The sequence below is a fragment of the Apostichopus japonicus genome, chromosome 12 (assembly GCF_037975245.1).
Source record: "Apostichopus japonicus isolate 1M-3 chromosome 12, ASM3797524v1, whole genome shotgun sequence".
Classification (NCBI taxonomy): Eukaryota; Metazoa; Echinodermata; class Holothuroidea; order Aspidochirotida; family Stichopodidae; genus Apostichopus; species Apostichopus japonicus.
Window position 1 is genome coordinate 4,226,516 of NC_092572.1, and position 22,105 is coordinate 4,248,620.

A 22,105-nucleotide genomic window follows, 5' to 3' on the forward strand; every position below is an offset into this window, starting at 1 on the left:
TTACTGCTGCTGCGACCGCCCCTTAACGTTCTCTTCCTACCAAGGAGAGTGTACCTCAGAATGTGCAGTAGCGTAGTCTGTGGGAAGAGGCCCCCCTGACGAAAGGGGGGTCAGTCTCCCTCCACCCCGTATTTGAAAACGAAGAAAACTTGTGAAAAGGATGGGGGATGGGGCAAGGGCGTAGGAACCGGTGAGGGGGGGCTGGGGGCGCCAGCCCCCAGTGAAAAATATGGGGGGCGGAAGTATCATTCCGCCCTCCGCTTCGCAAGTCTGAAAACCCCTTTTTCATTTCGCTTCGCAAGTCAGAAAACCCTTTTTTCATTTCCAAATGAGAAAAAAATCTCATTTGGAGCACTAAATTGCATCTAAGGCCAGGTGAAAATGCAAAATTATTTACAAAATGGAGTGGGTGTTGAAGTGTGCTATATTGCACCAAATTGCATCTGAGGCCACCTGGAAATGCAAAAAATTTCCAAAGGGAGGGGGAACCCCCTCCCCTTAGACCCCTCCCCCAGGCCAGCCATCAGTCTTCAGCCCCCCCACTCAAAGTACCCTCCTACGCCACTGGGATGGCATGGGGGGGTTAAATGGCATCAAGTTGAGGGAAGGGAATCACAAAATCTGAGGGGCCCAGGAAATTTGGAGCATCAACCTCACCAGAGACTTGTATACATTTCAATACCACAGCTGAATTGAAATATTTTTGTTGTGCCATAGCAACTTATACCATGACATCATTTTACCTATGACATCATAATACAGTTACAAGTTATGCAAAATTCCGAAATGTAATAGCTTTCTTCAAAAGGAGAAATGACTACATCTACCAATTAACACAATGAAAAACATAAAAACAACTTGAGAAAAAACGATTTTGATTCTAGTTTTTATTTATGCTAACATTAAATATTATATAAAGTATATTAGCACACATTGTGGAGAAAGAATTATTGCATAACATGAAGAATACAGAGTTCATGTTTTTTATAATATAATAATAATAATAAAAAAAAAAAAATGTATTATTAAGTCTTAATATAACAAGAACAAACATATGAATTTTTAAGTGTAATGCCACTAAGAAACAATTAAAACTAAAAAACGTGCAGAGGGGTCCTCATTGGTTCTGACTTAATATGTTCTAAATAATTAATGCTAACTACTATTGTTTTAGTACCAAATTGAAACGTATGTCTCATCTCTTTGCAATACTTCCAGTCATAAACCTAGCACCTTTAAGCAGACATCAAGTGAATGTTGGGCAAACTGTGCATTGTGTTTTTAAAATACTGATAATGTGCAGAGTGTTCAGGCTAAATCCAGAAATTAAATATAAGAAGATAAATTCTCATTTAAATATTAAAAGATGTGTCACCTTCACAGTTTGCAGCATCAAAATTAATATTAAATTTTCAGAATACTGTAAAAAGGATGGAGTCATTCCTTACACGTCACATAATTTACATATCATCGAAAACCAGTTGTTTCGTATGTGGAAATGCACGGTGATTTTAGCTAATTAGTATGTAATTAATGAAATTTTTGAGTGTATTTAGTTATATCCCAAGAATCATTTTCCAGAGTATGAGGGGAATTTGTCACGTGTCCCCCGACCTACAAGAGAAGAATGTAGTGGAATATAATTTGTCAAGAGTAAGAAAGGTTGATGTATATATTGATCCTAACAGCATTCATATAATATATTCATATATATATTGTATACTAACATGTGTACTCATGACTGAATTTCCAATAATCTGAAAACAATTCCATCCTAACAGGTTCATTTGAATATTCATTGAATATTCTTATAATTGGTATATGTGCTGTGCTAAGTAACAGTTTTGACCACCCTACACCTAATATTAACAATGACGTATTGATATCTGGGTTTATCCGGAGTAAAATATATCCATCACAAACAAGAACATTTCCTATAGTGAGTTTGCAAACAGGGTGTGGATAATTGGGTGGCCCTTAGAAACCATGTTGTATTGTAGTTTCATGTCATGCTTTAAAGCACTTATACTGACAGTATGAGTAGTATGAAAATCATGTTTCTATCAGATCATCAACGTTAGGAACAGTTCATACTGTTAGTCTGAGTGCTTTAAAGCACTTATATTGACAGTATGAGCAGTATGAAAATCATGTTTCTATCAGATCCAGGTTAGGAACTGTTCATACTTTTAAAGATAAGATCACCCAAGAAAAGAACCTGGGCATGAAAAACGAAACTAATGAACGACTGATCCGCTCTCAACCCCAGTCCCCTTGAATCGAGACTGTGACTGTGTGATTATTGTCATGTGTGTATCACGATTCCCCAAGAAGGGAAACATACTGCTACACACACATGGTTCCGAACTGTTCATACTGTCAGTATGAGTGCTTTGAAGCATGATATGTGAGGACAGCATAGCGTGGTTCTAGCATTTCGCAAATTGTATCAACTGCTTGCTGATGCATTGATCTAGAAAAATGAAATAATTTTAGACCAAAACAGAAATCATTCATCTTATTATCACAGTAAGGCATATATTCAAGGATATATTCGATGAAAAGCCTACATTACTTTACCGAATGGACAGTCACACTGCCTTAGCATATATCCTTCACTGAGATGAACATTTCCTAGGGATATTTGCAAGTGAAGGTGTGGATAATGGGAGGAGTCATTCAATTGCCATAAGCATATTCATGTACAACGGTTTGCATTGAGTTGAACACGTTAGATCCCAAAGCCAATTGGGACAATTTCCTAATGCTAATACCATGCTAAACTGCACATCAATATAATGCTCTCAAAGCTCTGGTATTGTCAGTACAAACAGTTCCTAACCTTGATCTGATAGAAACATGATATTCATACTGCTCGTACTGACAATACGAGTGCTCTGAAGCAGAACATGACACTACAGTATAGAAACATTGTCCCAACTGGGTGGATCCTAGCAGGATTGATTGAATATTCAGAGCAGGATTGATTGAATATTCATTAGCAGGATTGATTGAATATTCAGTAGCAGGACTGATTGAATATTCATTAGCAGGATTGATTGAATATTCATAGCAGGATTGATTGAATATTCATAGCAGGATTGATTGAATATTCATAGCAGGATTGATTAAATATTCATAGAAGGATTTTTTGAATATACATATGCACTGAGTTCACTTTGACCTTTGACATCAGACCTCAGCTTACTTTCGACAAAATCTGAAAGTTATGTCATGGTGTCACCCTCGTCATCAACGATGTAGGTTGGCTTATCGCCCCGTTCGTGCACGTCCGATTTTGCGGCCTTCTTCTTGCGTTGTACCCGCTGATAGGCATTCCAAACACGCAGGGTACCATCCCAGGAACCGGAGACATACTGGCAACCAAAGGAAAATAAATGATAAGAAGCAAAGATTTAAATAAAAAACAAAAAGGGATAATAAAGATGTACCTTGTGAAAGATAAAAGATCCTATCCTCATTTTACCTGATGTCTCTCTGGTATGTGAACGATACTTCGTACGGAATCTGAATGTCCGATGTTAGTTTGAACCAGTTTCCCTGTCTCTGGGTTGTAGACCCTAGAAGAAGATACAAAACCAGGCAAAAAGTGATATTAATCTCATTAACAACAACAACAAGAAAACTAATGCCGAGCCTCAATGAAACATAACCCAACATCAGAAACACAAGACTGATGGATCAGAAAGATTAACCATTTAAGATAACAGTTGTTGAGAGACGAAACTCTGCAATTGCCTTGTGTGAATGAAACAACATGGGAGAAATATGTATACTACAAATAACAATTAACAATGGTGAACAGACGCACCAGTTAGTACGTTAGGGAACAGATGCACAGGTTACTATGCTGGAGAACAGACTCACAGGTTACTATGCTAGAGAAGGGAGGCGCAGGTTACTATGTTAGGGAAGGGAGGTGCAGGTTACTATGCTAGAGAAGGGAGGTGCAGGTTATTATGTTAGTGAAGGGAGGTGCAGGTTACTATGCTAGAGAACAGACGCACAGGTTACTATGCTAGAGAACAGATGCACTGGTTACTATGCTAGAGATCAGACGCACCAGTTCCTATGCTAGAGGCAAGATGCACCGATTGCACACAGGTGCAGCCCCTCTGATATTCAATAACTTTTGCCAAGTTTATTTCCCCCTTGAACTAAGCTACCTGTAAAAGATTTAAACTTGTAGTTGATCAACAAGTAGTTGCCAACATTTGTAAGAAAAATGCATCATATGTTATTTCCAGACCATATGATGGCAGCATTTCAAAATAAAGTCTTAAAGCAATTGAATGAAATTCACACAACCTATCCAAGCCTACCACATTGAATTATTTTTCACCCACGAAACAATCATGTTGTTACCTGTAAGCATTTCTGAGGTGTAGTCTTCTGTCCAATGTAGTTGAGATGACTGGGTCAAAACTGAACAAATGTGTAATGTATCCTAACATTTAACTTACTTGATAATGTTCTGGACACCAGCTATTATGCATCCATTAATCAGGTCGGTACTGAGGGCCCAGATAGGTCCATGAGTGTGGATGACTTGATTGCAATGTAAGCCATCCTCACTCTGAAGGGGAAAAAAACAACAGAAAATAAAGTATGTTTAAGGGTAATACTTCATTAGAAAGTAGGATATACTATATAACAATAATACTAAATATATATATATATATATTTATTGCTATCCGTTGGCTTGTATTTTGCTGTGATATTATCCGTTAACAACCTGTTGTACAAGTGTCACGCTGGCATTTTATAGAAATTGGTAGTTTTGTTGGCTGGGATTATGACTTTATCTGATTTCTTGATGGCATGGGAGTCTTTGGTCAGCCGGTCTTGAAATGCACATTTGACATGTTTGAACTAAACATTACTTATTAGCTTAAATAGGTCATCCTTGAAGGCAGAGAGTTCGTCAATCTGCAGGGGGCACTTTTCCTTCTGGGTTTAAATAGAAGGACTTCCAGCGAAATCGTTTTATGAAGCTCTTGGTCTTTTCGATCAGTGTTTTGATGTATACATTCTGTCATGGTATCGTGATGTGCTTAGTCCAATAGCCGAAATTGATCTGGTCCATGCTGGGGCTTAGACAGCGAAAGTGCTCTACTGTATAAGAGCCTATATCATAAGAATGGGTACATCCTTCAACTTAAAATAAACTTCTACTCTACGTTCTGTAATTAATTCCACTACATCTGAATAGAATTTTTATTTATTTGTTTCATTTACAAATTCCTGAAAAGCTTGATATTGATGATGAACTGTTGAAAGATCAAGAAGAGTGATTTTCATGAAAGATGATATTTTTAGCGTAAACTCACCCAAACTCTGAGTATTCCATCCTCTGATGATGTTATCCATGAGCAGCAGACATGGCTCCACCTTATCTGAGTGATCTCTCCCTCGTCTCCTTGCAGGGTATTGCACAGGGTCATCTCGCTACCATTCTCACTGAATCGACGGATGTAAATCATCCGATCACTCGAAGCGTAGGCAAACTCTCTCCTATAGAAGAAATGATCTCATGAACAGACGATTGGTGGAGATGTGGATTGACTATAGCTGCAAAAATCACCCCCCTATCTCTGTGTTACATTTCATATCTCCTCTCCTAGCGGTATCATGTTTTCTTTTATCGACTAGAATATGTCAAATATAATAATACAGTGTCACATTTACCTCTTGGGACTGAAGTCCATATCAATGACAATCCCATCGCATGCTAATTCTTGGACGTTCTGTGCGTCCGGTGAAGTGTTACGAAAGACGTCGTGTAGCCTGTGGAGAGAAGATGTATGAATATTCATGAGAGAAATGATGGCCTGGAAAGATGGACACTTGTAGAATGAGTATAGATTCAATCCATTAAGGAAGACTGAACGACCACAGAACTCACTGGATGGCCCAACACTGGTATTGTTTATTTGCAGCTACTAAACATGGCCTGTTGTTATATATTTTATCAGATATTAACAATAATTAGAAGCCTAATTAAACTACCATGTACTGCTCTGATGATCATATGTATATTTAATACTTAAAATTCATCACGACGAGAATTAGTCCATTAACCATAGGTTGCATTTTCAGCTCTCTTGACCTCAAGTTCCTGAAACTTCTCTCCTGCAAACAGACTGGTGAGTTTGGAAGAGTTGATTTGTCCACACCTTGCCATGTCTGCCTTGATCTGATAGTGATTTGGCTACTAACTGTGTGATGAGTTGCATAATAGAAGAATAGGCAGCTCAACTACGGTGCAAAAAGATGGGACTGATCCCTCAGCTAACCAACTGGAAAAAACTTGCCGTTCAGTACAAATGGTGGGGTTTTGGATGCAAGCTATAGCTAATGGACACCTTCGCGGCATGTTAAATGATGACAGGGTTATGTGCTCTGACACAGTCTATTAAAGCAACAGCCCACTTAACCCAAGGAAGTGGGTTACCATGCCGACAGACTGCTTACAGTACCACTGACGTCATACAATTAAGATAAAAAACAATTCAAAAATGCTACTAACTTTCTCAGACCAGAAATTCATTTACAACTGACTCAACCAACTTAAATTTTACAACAAATGTCAAACATTTTCTAATCAGTTATCTATTTTTCATTCATTTATTATCCTTATGGAAATACAAGGTTTGATATTTAATATTCATCGCAGAACAAAGAGCTTACCTTTGGTTCTCAAGATCCCAAATACATATTCGCCGATCCCAGCCAGAGCTTAACTGTAATAAAAAATATGGACAAAACTCAAATCTTTAAATCTGAATGGTTAGCAAAGTGAATCAAGTCATTGATCAATAAAATATATCAGATGTTAATTCATCTAATCATTTGGAGCTAGTCCAGATTCTTATATGCATATAATCAGGCCTTGTGCAGGTATATCAAACTCTCTTCTTCTAAATGCGCTTTCAGATTAAATATTAAAGTTTACTTCAAACTGCTGTCTCTGAATAATTCAAACTAATCAGTTTCCTGATGCTAACGAACAAGGAATAAATCATATTTGTGCCTGAGTGTATATTTGAATGGTAGGAAACCTTACACAATATAATATACAAAAACATATTAGCTGCTGCAATGTGCTGAAAAAGATGAACATTCCAGCCAAAAACTTACCAGGTATGTTCTGTCAAAACCGGCATCTTTGCCGACCAGAGTCAAGCAGGTGACACATCCAGAATGACCTTGCAGGACAGTCTTGCAGACGAAACCGGCCACACGGTTTGTAACCGAATCTGCCTGCACGGATCAGGAAAATGAAAGGGCAATGGGTTATGAAACTCAATCATTACAAGCCAAAACCAGGAAATGTTATATGTTACCTCTCTATCTAAGGTAGTGGCTCCCTTAAACACCACATTAGTAATAACTTTAAGGTTGATTGAAATTTACCTCTATATGTGTTTAAGTTAGTTTCCCAACATCAAGTAGGCAGTCACTATCACAACTAGTTGTATATTACCTCTGTGCCTAAGGTACTGTCCTACCCAACATTAACAAAGTGGTGACTATCATAATCTATGGTAAGTTACCTATATATCTCAGGTAATGCTCTCATGAAATAAGTAAGAATCACTTGTATATTACAACTTGACCATAAGTAATGTTTCTCCACAACTACTAATACTTTGACAATAGGTGATAACACTGTACCTAACCTCCATATCTAAGGTAATCAAACAATATGTTAGCATCTACTAACTGGTAAATCTTATTGTAAGTTTCCTCTGTATCTAAGATAATATTCTCTTCAAACACACACACATGTCAACAGTGGTGTATCATGCTGTAAGTTACCTCTGTATCTAAGGTATTATTCCCTTCAAACACGCATACATGTCAACAGTGGTGTATCATGCTGTAAGTTACCTTTGTATCTAAGGTAATATTCTCTTCAAACACCCATGTCAACAGTAGTGACATATCATGCCATAAGTTACCTTTGTATACAAGGTAATATTCTCTTCAAACACACACACACATGTCAACAGTGGTGTATCATGCTGTAAGTTACCTTTGTATCTAAGGTAATATTCTCTTCAAACATACACAAATGTCAACAGTAGTGTATCATGCTGTTAGTTACCTCAAACACACACACATGTTAACAGTAGTGTATCATACTGTAAGTTACCTTTGTATCTAAGGTAATATTCTCCTCAAACATAGACGAGTGGTCTGCAGCGTCTTGACCAAGCAGTATTCCGTACTTCTTGACCAGATCGGGAAGACCTACCGGTTTCATGTTTTTCAGAGCGTTGACAGCATTGTCATCAAAACCCCAGACGTCTGTTTACAAATGATTTAAAGAATGCATTAAGCTCGCCAATATACACAACTACAAAGATTACAAAAAACAAAACAAGTCTTTTGAAAGTTGACTTCCAAACCCATGAGAGCTGAAATATATTAAAGGGACTTTGATAATGTTATGATGCAGTGCTAACAGGGAAATTTGGTAAGATAAACAGACGGACAGACAGACAAGTTCATTAGAAAGATTGAACAAATAATTAGAGAGTAGAATTAGACAGGCAAATGGACAGTGAGGTGATGTAAGGGGAGCAGCAGATAAACTGTTTAGCGGGAAGTTTTGATTCAATCTCAAGATTTTGTTACCCAGACAATTTCCATATTAGTAATAATCTCTTGCAAATAGCACAGTTATGGAAAGTTTTCAATATTTTCCAGTTTTTCTTCATTAGATGAAATTAAATTTGACAACTCAAGCAAATGATCTAAATTGTTATGGGATTCTAAAATCGAACAGCATCAAACACATTTATCAACATCACCTCAGAAACTTGCATCAATAGTTATTACAGAGGCAATGAAAAAGTAAATTATTTTAACTTTGAAACCTTTTATTGAAATACTTACAGATGTTTCCATCCTCTGAGCCAAGTAGAAGGAGATCCAGGTGTTCGACAAACAAGGCCTTCAAGAGGGCTGAATTGCTGTGAGGCTCGTTGGACTGAAGGGGAGTGGAATCAGTTATTGCACAAGACATAAGCAATCAGAAATGGCAGAATTACTGTGCGGCTCGTTGGACTGGAAGGGAGGGGGGGGGGGTGGAATCAGTTCTTACACAAGACATAAGCAATCACTAAACGACAGAATTACTGTGAGGCTCGTTGGACTCGAGGGGATGGAATCAGTTATTACACAAGATGTAAGCAATCACATAACGACAGAATTACTGTGAGGCTCGTTTGACTGGAGGGGTGGAATCAGTTATTACACAAGATGTAAGCAATCACATAACGACAGAATTACTGTGAGGATTGTTGGACTGGAGGGGGATGGAATCAGTTATTACACAAAACATATACAGTAAGCAATCACATAACAACAGAAACTATCTAACTAGGCATTAATGGATGCGGCGGCAAAGGGTGATTCAGTCTACTGTGAGGCTTGTTGGACTGGAGGGGATTGAATCAGTTATTACACAAGATATAAGCAATCATGAAACGACAGAAACAATCAATCTAGTCATTAATGGATGCGGCCAAGCGTGGTTCAGTTTTGACGGGAGGGGAGAGGGCATAAGCGTGGAATAATTTCTAAGATAACATTTTATCAATCAAAGAAATATCATCATGTGACAAAATTCAAGAACTGTATATACTTTACATTTTTTATTAAGAAGAGTCTATATCAAACTGAACATTAAATGGATACAGTTTAGAGAGATAAAGGTGTGAATGGGAGGGGTGAAGAGGCTGGGGAGTGTAGGTCTCTAGCCTTCCACAGGAAACACTTATAGTTCACCTATCAGTATCTATTAATCATAATAACGATCTTGCCATACCTTGAACCCTCCCTTGCTGTCTCCCCAACCCCTGCCTTCCCCCTCCCAACCCCTGCCTCCCCCCCCTCCGGCCATAAAATCCATAAAAAAGGTCTTCTTTGCTACATCCTTCAGCCTTGTAACCTATGTTCAGATTTTAATCTTTTATAAGAATCAGATAATTGATGACACAAAAATGTTTATCACAGAGCTATTCATTAAGTAACCCACCGTTTTTTTGCCAATCAACCCCATCTCCCCCACCCCCCAAGCTTTATGAAACTGTAGGCTTGGTCATGCATTAAACACATTACCAGAAGGAACAAAGAGAGTGCCCTCAATTTCAATTTTTTTAATTTCAATTTCTTTATTCCAGTATAAATTACAAAATTTATAAATAGGACACATAATAATGATAATAATAATAATAATGATGATACATAAAAGACGTAAAAATGGGTACTATTGATGGACCAAAACTTACCCTTGTCACACCCCTCCTCTCCTCTCTGTATTGGTTAGCATTTGGTGCATTAGGATTACGTAGGAAGATCTTATTTGGAAGAGGTTTGCGGCGGATCTGTTTGGCATTTTTCAATTGCGATAATTTTGTCTTTGCCTCAGCCTGCAGGAATGTTTCTTTGCTAGGAAAATATCAAAAAGAACAGCTGAATTTTTCCTTTTTTCAGAAAGCAGGAATAAAGCAGAGTGGGGACTAGAACTGAGGAACGATGAGGGGTTAACTATTTGCATCAAGATTGAGATGTTATTTTTCACCAGTACAATGTAATCAAGTCAGGAAACTTCTCTGATAAAAGATTTTACATTGCCTGTACATGATGGTATTAAGTAGCTAAGGACAGCCTTTATAACATAAATGTGTTTTCAAACCTTGTGCATTTGCTTTACAGTTCCATTCTATGTTTAAGACTCACTTATTTGTAAATGCTTATGTTTGATTTTTTTCTTTAGCGCTTAGAGGCTTTTGCATTTTGCGCTTTAAAAATTCCTATTATTATTATTATTATTTTGAAGTGAATGTGCTATAATGAAGTATTCAATGTTACTGATACAGAAATGGCTCTTCTCGTTTACAGAAGATGTTCCTTACCACATTATCAGGCACATATCTCTCAAGGGTAGTGAAGGTGGGGACAGGCAAATCATGTGGGAGGGGCTTATTCTTCAATGAATATGCATGATTTCCTTACCTGTACATGAAGTGGTTAGATTGCAACCTTTCCCATTTGTTTGACTGTCCGTCACTGCCGCCATTGAAGATCAGAATTGGTACCTTCTTAGCTGTAGAAGATATCGTCATGACGACTAATATATTTACATCTTAATGAAAGCAGTCGGCGATAGGAAAAACAAGAAACTGGATCTATAACATTCGAGTAAAGGGATTGACTAAACCTCTCGATAAGAACACAAGAAACTTGCTTATACACCATTTGAGTAAAGGGTTTGACTAATCCTCTCCATAAGAAAAACAAGAAACTTGCCAATAACATTCGAGTAAAGGGGTTGACTAAACCTCTCCATAAGAAAGCAAGAAACTTGCCTATACCATTCGAGTAAAGGGGTTGGCTAAACCTCCCCATAAGAAAAACAAGAAACTTGCCAATACCATTAGTGTAAAGGGGTTGGCTAAACCTCCCCATAAGAAAAACAAGAAACTTGCCAATACCATTAGTGTAAAGGGGTTGGCTAAACCTCCCCATAAGAAAAACAAGAAACTTGCCAATACCATTAGTGTAAAGGGGTTGGCTAAACCTCCCCATAAGAAAAACAAGAAACTTGCCTATACCATTCGAGTAAAGGACCGTTTGACTAACCTCTCCATAAGAAAAACAAGAAACTAGCCTATACCATTCAAGTAGAGGGGTTGACTAAACCTCTGCATAAGAAAAACAAAAAACTTGCCTATACCATTCGAGTAAAGGGGTATGACTAAACCTCTCCATATTCATGATACACAGGAGTAGTAAATAATTTGACGAAAGCTGGTCAAATTATTGATGATTTTAGGTCAAATCATTCCCAGAAAGCTGGAAACTTAAACCATTTTCATCGAATGCAGTGATTACTAAACCCAAGGAAAGCGATGATCATGTTAAATACAGTCTGCTTGTAAGGACAACTCTTGTGGTCAAAATTGACATTTACAAAATACATACATTTTCCACACCAGGAGAGGTAAAAAATACATCCAAATAGTATTGCTCAACCACAGAGAAATGATTTTCTTAGATTAGATTTTCTGTTTTATGAATGTACTCTGGCAACTGCATTCAAATTGAGTGACATCATCACGGTAAAAGCAATGAAAATGTCTTTCATTGTCACAACAATGTACAGGACATTTATTTACTAAAAGGATTATATATATATATTCTCAGCGATTAAAATTGCATTTTAATGAAGCCTTGAGTTCAGAGTGCAATGTAAGCTAAACAAACCCTGGCAACCTGCCAACTGTATGATCACACTTTAACCAATCAGTAAACAGAATAATAAATTGAAAGTAAAGCTTTAAGTGAACATCTATCATCTACCATGATAACATCACAGATCACCCACTGTGATCCACTTTATGTAGGAATTTTTTTTTCAATTTTTGTATTACTGTCATCTTTAATGAGGGTAGTCCTGCTCAGTGCAGAAGCACTGCTTTCCAGAGGAGCCCTCAAAAATGAAGTAATGAAGGAATTACCGTGCTTACCGAGTCACATTCCAGAAACCATTACCAGAGTTATGATAAATTAAGAAATTGAGATGGGGTTTTCATATAAAAATACTGAATATATAATATCTGTCTCCCCTGTAAACTGTATCACAATTGTATGTCACTAGAATAAGACAGTGTGTGTTGGTACTCACTGTACGTTAAGGATTCCACAGCATGTTTGCACTTCAGCGATGTAATACAACCAAACGGGTTGTACCTCCAAACAAAGACATTTCTTCTGTTAGTACTGGCTACAGAAAATCCAAAAAAAGCATTAAAAAGAAACAAAATCAATTATTCTCTATGTCAGCCTGGAAAGAAACTATGAAATAACAATAAAAAAAACTTTAAGGAGATACAAATAGACATAATTGGTTATTTGAAAGATTTGTCAATTTATTAGTAAACTGCTTATTGATCGATTAATTAATTTTCCTCATTAAAGCAATAAGGAGAAGGGTACATACCAATCACCGTGCCTAACTCTGGGATATATTTCATACATTGTAGTTGGTATTTCTGATTCTCTTCTGATACAAAAGTACCTATAAAATCTGAAACCTGGTGAAAAAGGGAAAAAACATCTCAGCAAAAATCCCAAAATTGCAGTTTTTATACTATAACAAAAATGTGAATGCAGAACTATTACATCATAGCACACAATTGATTAAAATATTGCTGGTGATTTTTTAATAGTTATTAATGTTGTTAAGGGTTTAAAAGCTGAAAATTTCTGTGCAAAAATAAACACCACTTCCATGAGAAGGTATTAGAGAATAGAGTATTAGAGCAAATATTTCCCTTTTGTGCAACTAAACACAGATAAAGCTGAAACCTCAATATATACCTTTCCACATTAATTGAATAAGATATAGTGTGTTGTGTATCTACAATTAAAATATCATGCTACAGAACATGTCTTGTTAACTTGGAGACTTTCAGGAATTCTTTAAAGGACACAAGACACATTCTTACGTTTTCTCCAGATTTGGGGTCGTAAACGGTGGCCACCGGTGACCCACTCGCAACCCACACAGTCTTGATGTCCGGAACGTAGACAATGTCCGAGATGGTTGCGAGGAATCCGTCCAGTCTGTGGGTCAGTTTACCGTCCACTGACCATATCTTGACCACTTTGTCAAATGACCCAGTGATGAGCCTTAAAGAAGAAATTAATCATAAATATCAAAACCATAATTGACCTGAAAGATTATAACAAACTTTAGGTCAGCATAATCTGAAAGGACATCAGAACAGGACGGTCCTGTTTCCATCGAGAAACAGAACTGTTTCTTATAGACTCATAGATGAAAAAATTAACTGCTTTGTCAGATACAACAACTTATGTTCATCCTACCTACATACCAAATTGTTTATCTTCATATGATGCCATTTGGACTTGTTAAGCATCTTACATAATCATATCAATATTCAGAAGTTAAGTGATTGCTCAATGCTGATTGGTCTCCTAAGCTGACTCTTGTAGCTTTGAGATATGAGAGTTTGAACATTTGGTGTATGGAAAAGAGAAGATATCCCCTAGACCAGGGGTTCCCTTACTGGGGTGCATGAACCCCCAGGGGTGCGTGAGCCCATCCCAGGGGGTTGGTGAGACGTTTCTGAAAGTAAAAACTAGATTACTTTTTGTTGAACTAAAATCTGATATATCATATAATTTAGTAATGTACAAACTCTTTTCGTGTTCCATAAGCATATGTTGCCATAGTAGTACCGTACCGTGGATGTGATTCATAACTATATTATGAAACAGACACAGGCCACATGACTTTGGTGAAGTTGGTGTATGCATGACAGTACATCGTGAAGATAAAGAGCTGAACTTGAACTTGATCTTTTACGAAGCACTGTTATGCGTATTACAGTATAATAATGACTCAGATCGTGTCTCGAAAAGTTGGGGGTTCGTGGACAACTCTGACATCCACAGGGGGTTCGTGGGGGGATAAAGTTAGGGAAACCCTGCCCTAGGCATAGAGCATATGATTTGGAGCTTCAATAACTACCGACTGATGTGATAAGCACATACTCACCACCTATTGTGTGATAAGCACATACTCACCACCTATTGTGTGATAAGCACATACTCACCACGTATTGTGTGATAAGCACATACTCACCACGTATTGTGTGATAAAGCACATACTCACCACGTATTGTTATCTGTATCTCGGACTAGACTCAGGCAGCATATTCCTGCCTCGTGGGCCTTAGGATTGCTGGAAAAGAAAATCAGGGAAAACTCCCTTGGTTATTCATTCTATCCAGTTGCAGGATGGAAATGGATGTCCTTGTAATACAGATGGGTGCCGACAATTGATTGGATAGTTCTGTTGATAGAGCAAAAAACTGATGTTCTTTGATGTGGCTGGTTCTAATCCTGTTTTAGCAGACAAGATTCCCCTCTCAAACTGATTTTTGGCTGTCATTTCTTCATCTATAACTTCTTATCAATTTAGGCTATGTTCTTAGCTGACAATACACTGGCCTATCAGGACAATGAATGCATTGCTGACAACAGAATGAAAAGACAATTTGCCAAAAAAGATTACAAAATGACTTTTTTCTTCAAAAAGAATCAGCTCGATGCATATAAAATTACAAAATTGACCAAAAGTGGAAGAAACCCTCTCTTGACTCTGAGAGATTGATTGACTTACCAAAATACCTTACTGATTCCTCTGTGTCCTGGATATGAGGATGAGTCATATATTATAAGCCTCTGGTCAAAACTGAGAGCAAAACATGCACAGGAATATTTAAACAATGATGAGACATATATCATAAGCCGTATTTACTACATAATCATTTATTTCATAAGTGCTTTTAATATTTCATGTAGCTGTTCTATAACACAATTGTTTGTTCTACGTAATCATTCCATTACGTAGTCTCTTCATTACATAATCATTCTGCTACAATCCCTTTATTACATATTGTTCTGTTACATAATTGCTTTATTACAGAACCATTCTAATGCACATAATTGTTTATTTTTACACAATTTGCTTTATGACATTAAACCATTCTGTTACCATAACTGAATTATTACATAATTGTTTTTTTCTTTTCTGATATTTTATCTTGACTCACAAATGAGATCTTCAAATTGAAATATCGAGATACCGTAGGTTACCATATGCTGAACATGACCTACATGTACCGTAGTTTGAATATTCATAGGAAATTAATTGCACCCAGTTGGGACAACGCATATATACTGTAGGTCATATCATGCTTCAAAGCACTTGTTGTGACAGTATGAATATATCCTGTTGCTATCAGATTAAGGACAGGAACTGTTCATACTGTCAGTATAAGAGCTTTGCAGCAAGATATCACAGGACAGTATAGCATGGTACTACCATTAGAATCAGGTAAACACGTACCCTGCTGAATATACTCGTGATTCTAGGCAGGTGATGCATTTAACGATGTCTGTGTGTTCTCTCGAGATGTATGGTTGGCGTACTTTGATGAAATGTCCGCTCTCTCTGTCTGGGTTTGAAGAAAAATTACAATTGAGAATAAGCCTTAGCACAGGTTTTCCATAACATGAAGGATGTTCTTTTCATGCTCCACTGTTACACCCCATACTCCACTTCCTCGCTAGGCAATATCTACAGGATATGTTCTACTTTGTGAAGGAGATGTGCGTTCTTTATGTTCATGGAAATGCACTTTCTATCAGATATCCTTAAATCTAAAACTAGCTGTGATCATAAAGTGATTATTAACATAATTTTCAGTTTCAGTTGCTTTCGATAGCAACTGATGTCATTCACATTAACCAGGTCCACAATAAGATTGGTCACAACATACTGAACATTCATCACCTACATGTCAGCGTAGTTCATAAATATTCATAGCGAATTAATGAATTGCACCCAGTTGGGACAATATGATCTATACTGTACTTCATACCATGCTTCAAAGCACTTGTTCTGACAGTATGAGCAGTATGAACATATCCTGTTGCTATCAGATTAAGGACAGGAACTGTTCATACTGTCAGTACGAGTGCTTTGAAGCAAGATATCACAGGACAGTATAGAGTGGTACTTCCATTAGAATCAGATAAAAGATTAGGAGCTGTTCATACTGTCAGTACGAGTTCTTTGAAGCATGATATTATAGTACAGTACATAGTGGTATTAGCATTAGAATCAGATAAAAGATTAGGAACTGTTCATACTGTCAGTACAAGTGCATTGCAGCATGTTATGAGAGGACAGCATAAAGTGGTACTAGCATTAGAATCAGATAGAGATTAGGAACTGCTCATACTGTCAGTATGAGTGCCTTGAAGCGTGATATGGTAGGACAGTATAGAGTGGTTCTAGCATTAGAATCAGATAGAGATTAGGAACTGTTCATACTGTCAGTACTTGCGCTTTGCAGCATGTTATGAGAGGACAGTGTAGAGTGGTATTATTAAATGTTACAAAGGTATCCCAACTGACTGACAAATTAAATGAGACACTGGGATTGCTAATATTGGTGATATGTTGCATTTTATGCATTTAGGTTATATTTCCTGTTCACTAGTTTATGAAAAACTGATTTGCATGTTGTCAGTCATCATCCCATGATGTAATTATTTCAAACTTGTTCATAAAATGAAATTTAACAGTAAACTTACTACCTTGAATATAAACCATTCTTACTATTGTATTTTCTTCCTCCACTTAACAGGAGATGCTAATTAAAGCTTTCTGAAACTTTAGATTATGCAACTTGGCTGAAAATTGGACAAAAAGATTCTTTACCCCAGTCACAAATTTTGTTTTTGTTTATACACTTTGAAATATTACTTAATAGTCTTACTTTCATCCAAACTGTAGACTTTAATGAAAGCATTGAATCCACACACAAGCTGATGTCTTCGGATGTTGAGGGCCATTACATACACTGGTGCACCCAGCTGTAACAAAAACAAAATTCAACTTGATACGTTAAAAGGTGTGAAGACTCGCGCAAAAAGAAACGTCTACTGACGGTTATCTGACCTAGTTTCGAATGAGGTGTAACAGAAGTGTTAGACACCACCATCGATCCCAGAAAATACGCACACAGCTTGCTACCTTCGGTAATTAGACACTAGTGTACAGTCAGTACATACAGCTGCGGTCACTACCCACAGCACAGTGTACAAACGATACAGCGATGGACATCTCAGGTCCAGCTAAAGATAACAAGGTATCACGTTTCATTACTGTTTGCATTTTGTCGCGACAAGCAGAAAACTTCACTTGCAAGCAACGGAATGTTAACTTGTTCAGAGGCAGCTCGCGGTTGGGGGGTGAGTCTTCAATGCCTTTAAAACCACAACCTACACAAACAGGTACAAGTATTAATCTAAAAACCACATCTAACCTTCTAAATTCAATAGTATTATCAATTCCAGAAATGTCAAAATCTACACGTTTCAATATATCTAGTTTCATTTACAAGTGAAGCATGCTTTCCAATCTTATGATCACCATATTCCTAAGAAGCATTTCCTTTACCCACCCAAACTTATTCCATGTGACACCTACTGTACCCACAACCCCCCCCCCCCCCCCTACCTCACCCCTATCAAAAGTGAAATACTCATCAATTAAATGCTTCAGTACTTTCAAATATCTCTGTTTCTCTATCCTTTAGTACCTTTCATTAAAATTTCTTTTCTTCTCTTAAACTGAAAAAAATTTCTCCTTCCTAATATTTTCTTAAATGAGGCATCATGTTTTATACATCGTTATCTCGGAGCACAAGAATGAAACATATGGTGTACAGTTAAAAGAAAACGTTTACTAGCTGCCATCTCAAATTCTCACCTTGATTCTATCAGCTACACCTCCGCTATTAGACCAGGCGATCACAGACCCATCGTTTGAAGATGACAACATCACCTTACCTTCCTGCCTGAAATTATGATACCAAAATCAATAAAAGAAGAGTTAAAGATCAGTTACAGTATGAGTAAAAGATGATTAAAATTGTGAGTAGAAGATGGACATAGAAATGTTAATTGTAAACTGTGTAAAGGAATTTTTTGAAGTAAATGCACAAAATGTGCATTTCTCCGGAAATCCCCTTATTTCCGGCTTTTTAGTTTATGATGGTGGGAGATGTGAACTTCGATAACACTGTATGCAGGGCTACCATGGTTGGCCTTGCATGGACTTACTCATTGGCTAAATTGGTGTAAAGCATACTGCTGGCAATCCATGTAATTCTTAAGTTCAATCACAATTGAGGGTAGAAACACTCACAATTTAAATCACTTGACACTTGGGCAGAATTAATTGTAATTACATGGCAAATTTCTAATGGTAGTCCGGAAGTCCGAGACGACCAAATTCCTGTTCGGTCTTCCGACAGATGACGAGTTGTTTATATAAATTTCAAATTGCCTAGTTACTAAATCCCCCCAAACAGGGAAACATTAATTGCTATCATACCCAATGTTGGTTTTCAATTCACCGACCTAAACATACACAGTCTACAATAACATACAATGTATATTCTATGTCCAGTGACGTACCGGTCATTTTTATTTTGCTACATTCTGTTTGGCCTGGTTTTCCGATGAACAAACAGAAGAATCCTTACAATTTTGCCCTACATTATCCAACCACATCATATCTATTTTGGTATAAGTGTTAATAATATTTTAAATGAAAATTTTGCTGTTTGTAACCACCGCAGATTGTTGGAAATGTTCAGTTAAAGGGTGTGAAGACTCGCCCACAAAGAAAATGTCTCATGCCTGTAATCTGACCTAGTTTTGAATGAGGTGTAACAGACGTGTTAGACACCACCATCAATCCCAGAAAATACACACACAGCTTTCTACCATCGGTAATTAGACACTAGTGTACAGTCAATTACATACAGCTGCGGTCAATACCCACAGCACAGTGTACATAGCAGCAGGTCTAGATAAAAGATAACAAGGTATCACGTTTCATTACTGTCTGCATTTTGTAGCGACAAGAAAAAAAACTTCACTTGCAAGCAACGGAAAGTTAACTTTTTCAGAAGGTGGCACGCGGTTTGGTGCGAGTCTTTAATGCCTTTAAGAATAAGAAGTAACAGGCCTAAATAAGTCCATACAGTCTCAACAATCTTACCAGAACAAAAAGTCTGTCACCCATCCTTCATGTTCATGAGTTGTTAGCACCAACTTATATGTTTCTGAGTCCCAAGACTTGATGTGACCATCTGAAAAAAATATCTGTATATAATGATTATAAACAATTACTACAGTAGGCCTATATTGGTAAACATTCTATTATCACAATTTGCATTTCAAATCTTTCTGTGCACAGTTTGGAAATTTATTTTTATTTTCCAACATTACACATTGAAGGACTATGTTGGTATCTGGATATGAACATGAATATATTCTAAATGTGTATTTCAACTTGTGACAGATTCTGCCAACAGTTGCACATCCATAAAATATAGAAACTATTGAAACTGATTTAACTTCCTTTTCAGGAAGGTTGTATATGCCTAATCATTGGCTATAGCTTCGCACCCCTTGCAGGTTAGGAACTAGGTCTTTGCGTATGGTGAATCCCCTACCCTAGTGTCCAAACCTACAAACCTGAATTATTTATCCATAACAATGCAAAACATGTAGGCTAGGCTACAGATTGCAAAGGTTATGCTATCAGACTAACATGGTACTCATGACACAGTATGGTATTAACAGATTTGGAAAGCCTAAGCCTACTACGGTAAACTTAACACAGTACATCAATAGGCTACATAATACCTGGACTAGTATTAAGTTATAAATAATATTTGAATAGAGCAGGGTATGACTATAAGCTACGGCTAGGCCTAACTTGGGATACAGTAGGCCTAACGTAGGGCTAATACATTTGCAGTTACGTTATCAACATTATGGCATTGGCTTTGCTCAAGTCAAGTAGCACAGGTGACAAAGTTACAACCTTCGAAACCAGCTAGTATTTCTCTTCGTAAAGGATGGTAGCCCAACACAGTTATAGGCTTGTGATGTGTTTCCCTCATTACAAAGTGTTTTTCCATCGCCATCTTTAAGAGAAATATGTGAAGAATTTGGACGTTTTAGAAGTTGAAATTCGCTCCTGCGTTTCCAGGCAACTTTAAATAGAGGGCGCTCAACGAAATTTTCCATCTAAGGCTTAGCTCCCAGAATAAGAATACGCGCAACATTGTGGTACCACCAGCTGTGGTAACATAACATTTTACTTTTAGAGATTTCTAAATAGGGCAGGATCAACATACCAAAGAAAAAAGGGGAGAGGAAGGGGAGGGTGGGGGTAAGTAGATATATTCGTAATTTAAGTAATCTCTCGCAAACTGACAGGAGAGAGATAAATCCAGCCTTCATTCTCATCAGTTCTAAAGTTCAACAACAATGCATTATACGGAATCACCTCAGACAATTCTATTACCTATAGTTATAGGAACATTGGATTCACGTCCTTTCTTGTGTGATATTTTATGCGTCCCGTTTGAAATTCTCTTGACTTAAACTTCTTTCCTATAAATCTGCATTGTTTTAAACTAAGGGTGTTCATTCCAGGCTGCTTATGTGAAAATATATGAGTAGCGCTCTAGCCTCTACGGCCTTTTGTTTTAATTTTGCACTCTGTCAAAATCACAGAAAACTCATCGAAAATGATTCTGATATTGTGGTTTGTTAATTTCCCCAGCGACCAGTATAATGGCAACGATTAAGGACATAAAGTCAAAGCCTTCAATAATATCCAGTAAAATATGTTTGGCTTAAATTTATCATTTTACAAAAGCATACCATATATTCCGACGGTCGGAAACTATGAGTATCGAGCAATATTTTATTCCAGACGCCAAAAAATGTATGGATAGTTTTTCGGAGCTTGCCAACGTATGATGCTATATAAGCTAAAACTTTAATGCAAACTTGGTACCGGATTCGCAGAAGTGGGGACCCGGCCGGGTTGGTCGTTGATCAGTTCTCGTGGAACATCCTGATGAGTCGCTGGTCTAAAGGTTTGGGGAACGATGACGTACTCCATATATATGAAGTTTGTTATATATAAACTGACCTTATAATTAACAAAAATATAGGCAGGCTATTAATTTTAATACAAAAGCCTATACGTCAAAACTGACCGTAACTTGAGGCAATAAATCATTATTTACTAAGAAAAATATGTGTTGAGCGTATATACTTTTATAAACAAATGTGTGTTTTATGTCCGTTACTTCTCAGGCTGTGCGTAATAAAGCGGCCATTTTTCTATTTTGATTGATGATATACGTAAACATGTAGGTATATATTTAAGAAGTCACCATGTATGTGTGTTCTAGTGTCTCCTGACAATATTTCACTTCAGTCGCAAAATTTAACTTGAGGAGAAAAACTGACCGCATCTCGACGGTAAACTCATGATGGTAATTGATAACTTGGCGTGCAGCTCCGATCAAGTCGATATGCAAAGCCTGGCGAGCTGTAGCTACTACATCAGCCGTTTCGTCTGTTTTGACTA

General features: G+C 37.3%; 1 protein-coding gene across 3 annotated transcripts; it reads right to left on the reverse strand.

The window, feature by feature from the left end:
• Positions 1 to 888: 888 nt before the first annotated feature.
• On the reverse strand, positions 889 to 20,733 carry LOC139977400 (uncharacterized). 3 transcript variants are annotated; one of them, XM_071986698.1, is made up of 22 exons: positions 20,540 to 20,732; positions 19,709 to 19,799; positions 18,410 to 18,497; positions 17,415 to 17,511; positions 15,977 to 16,085; positions 15,248 to 15,319; positions 14,738 to 14,806; positions 13,545 to 13,728; positions 13,037 to 13,130; positions 12,722 to 12,820; positions 11,050 to 11,140; positions 10,323 to 10,482; positions 8,926 to 9,019; positions 8,180 to 8,334; positions 7,162 to 7,284; positions 6,712 to 6,764; positions 5,710 to 5,808; positions 5,352 to 5,535; positions 4,485 to 4,597; positions 3,488 to 3,581; positions 3,209 to 3,377; positions 902 to 1,614 (listed from the first exon to the last, which is right to left on the reverse strand). In XM_071986698.1, exons 1-21 carry the CDS (start codon positions 20,640 to 20,642, stop codon positions 3,228 to 3,230), a joined length of 2,322 nt encoding a protein of 773 aa, XP_071842799.1. In that variant the 5' UTR covers positions 20,643 to 20,732; the 3' UTR covers positions 902 to 1,614; positions 3,209 to 3,227. The 3 variants fall into 3 exon arrangements, with proteins under 3 accessions (XP_071842800.1, XP_071842798.1, XP_071842799.1); XM_071986697.1 differs by having other exon boundaries at positions 890 to 3,377; XM_071986699.1 differs by lacking the exon at positions 14,738 to 14,806 and having other exon boundaries at positions 889 to 3,377; positions 20,540 to 20,733.
• Between the last annotated feature and the right edge of the window lie 1,372 nt (positions 20,734 to 22,105).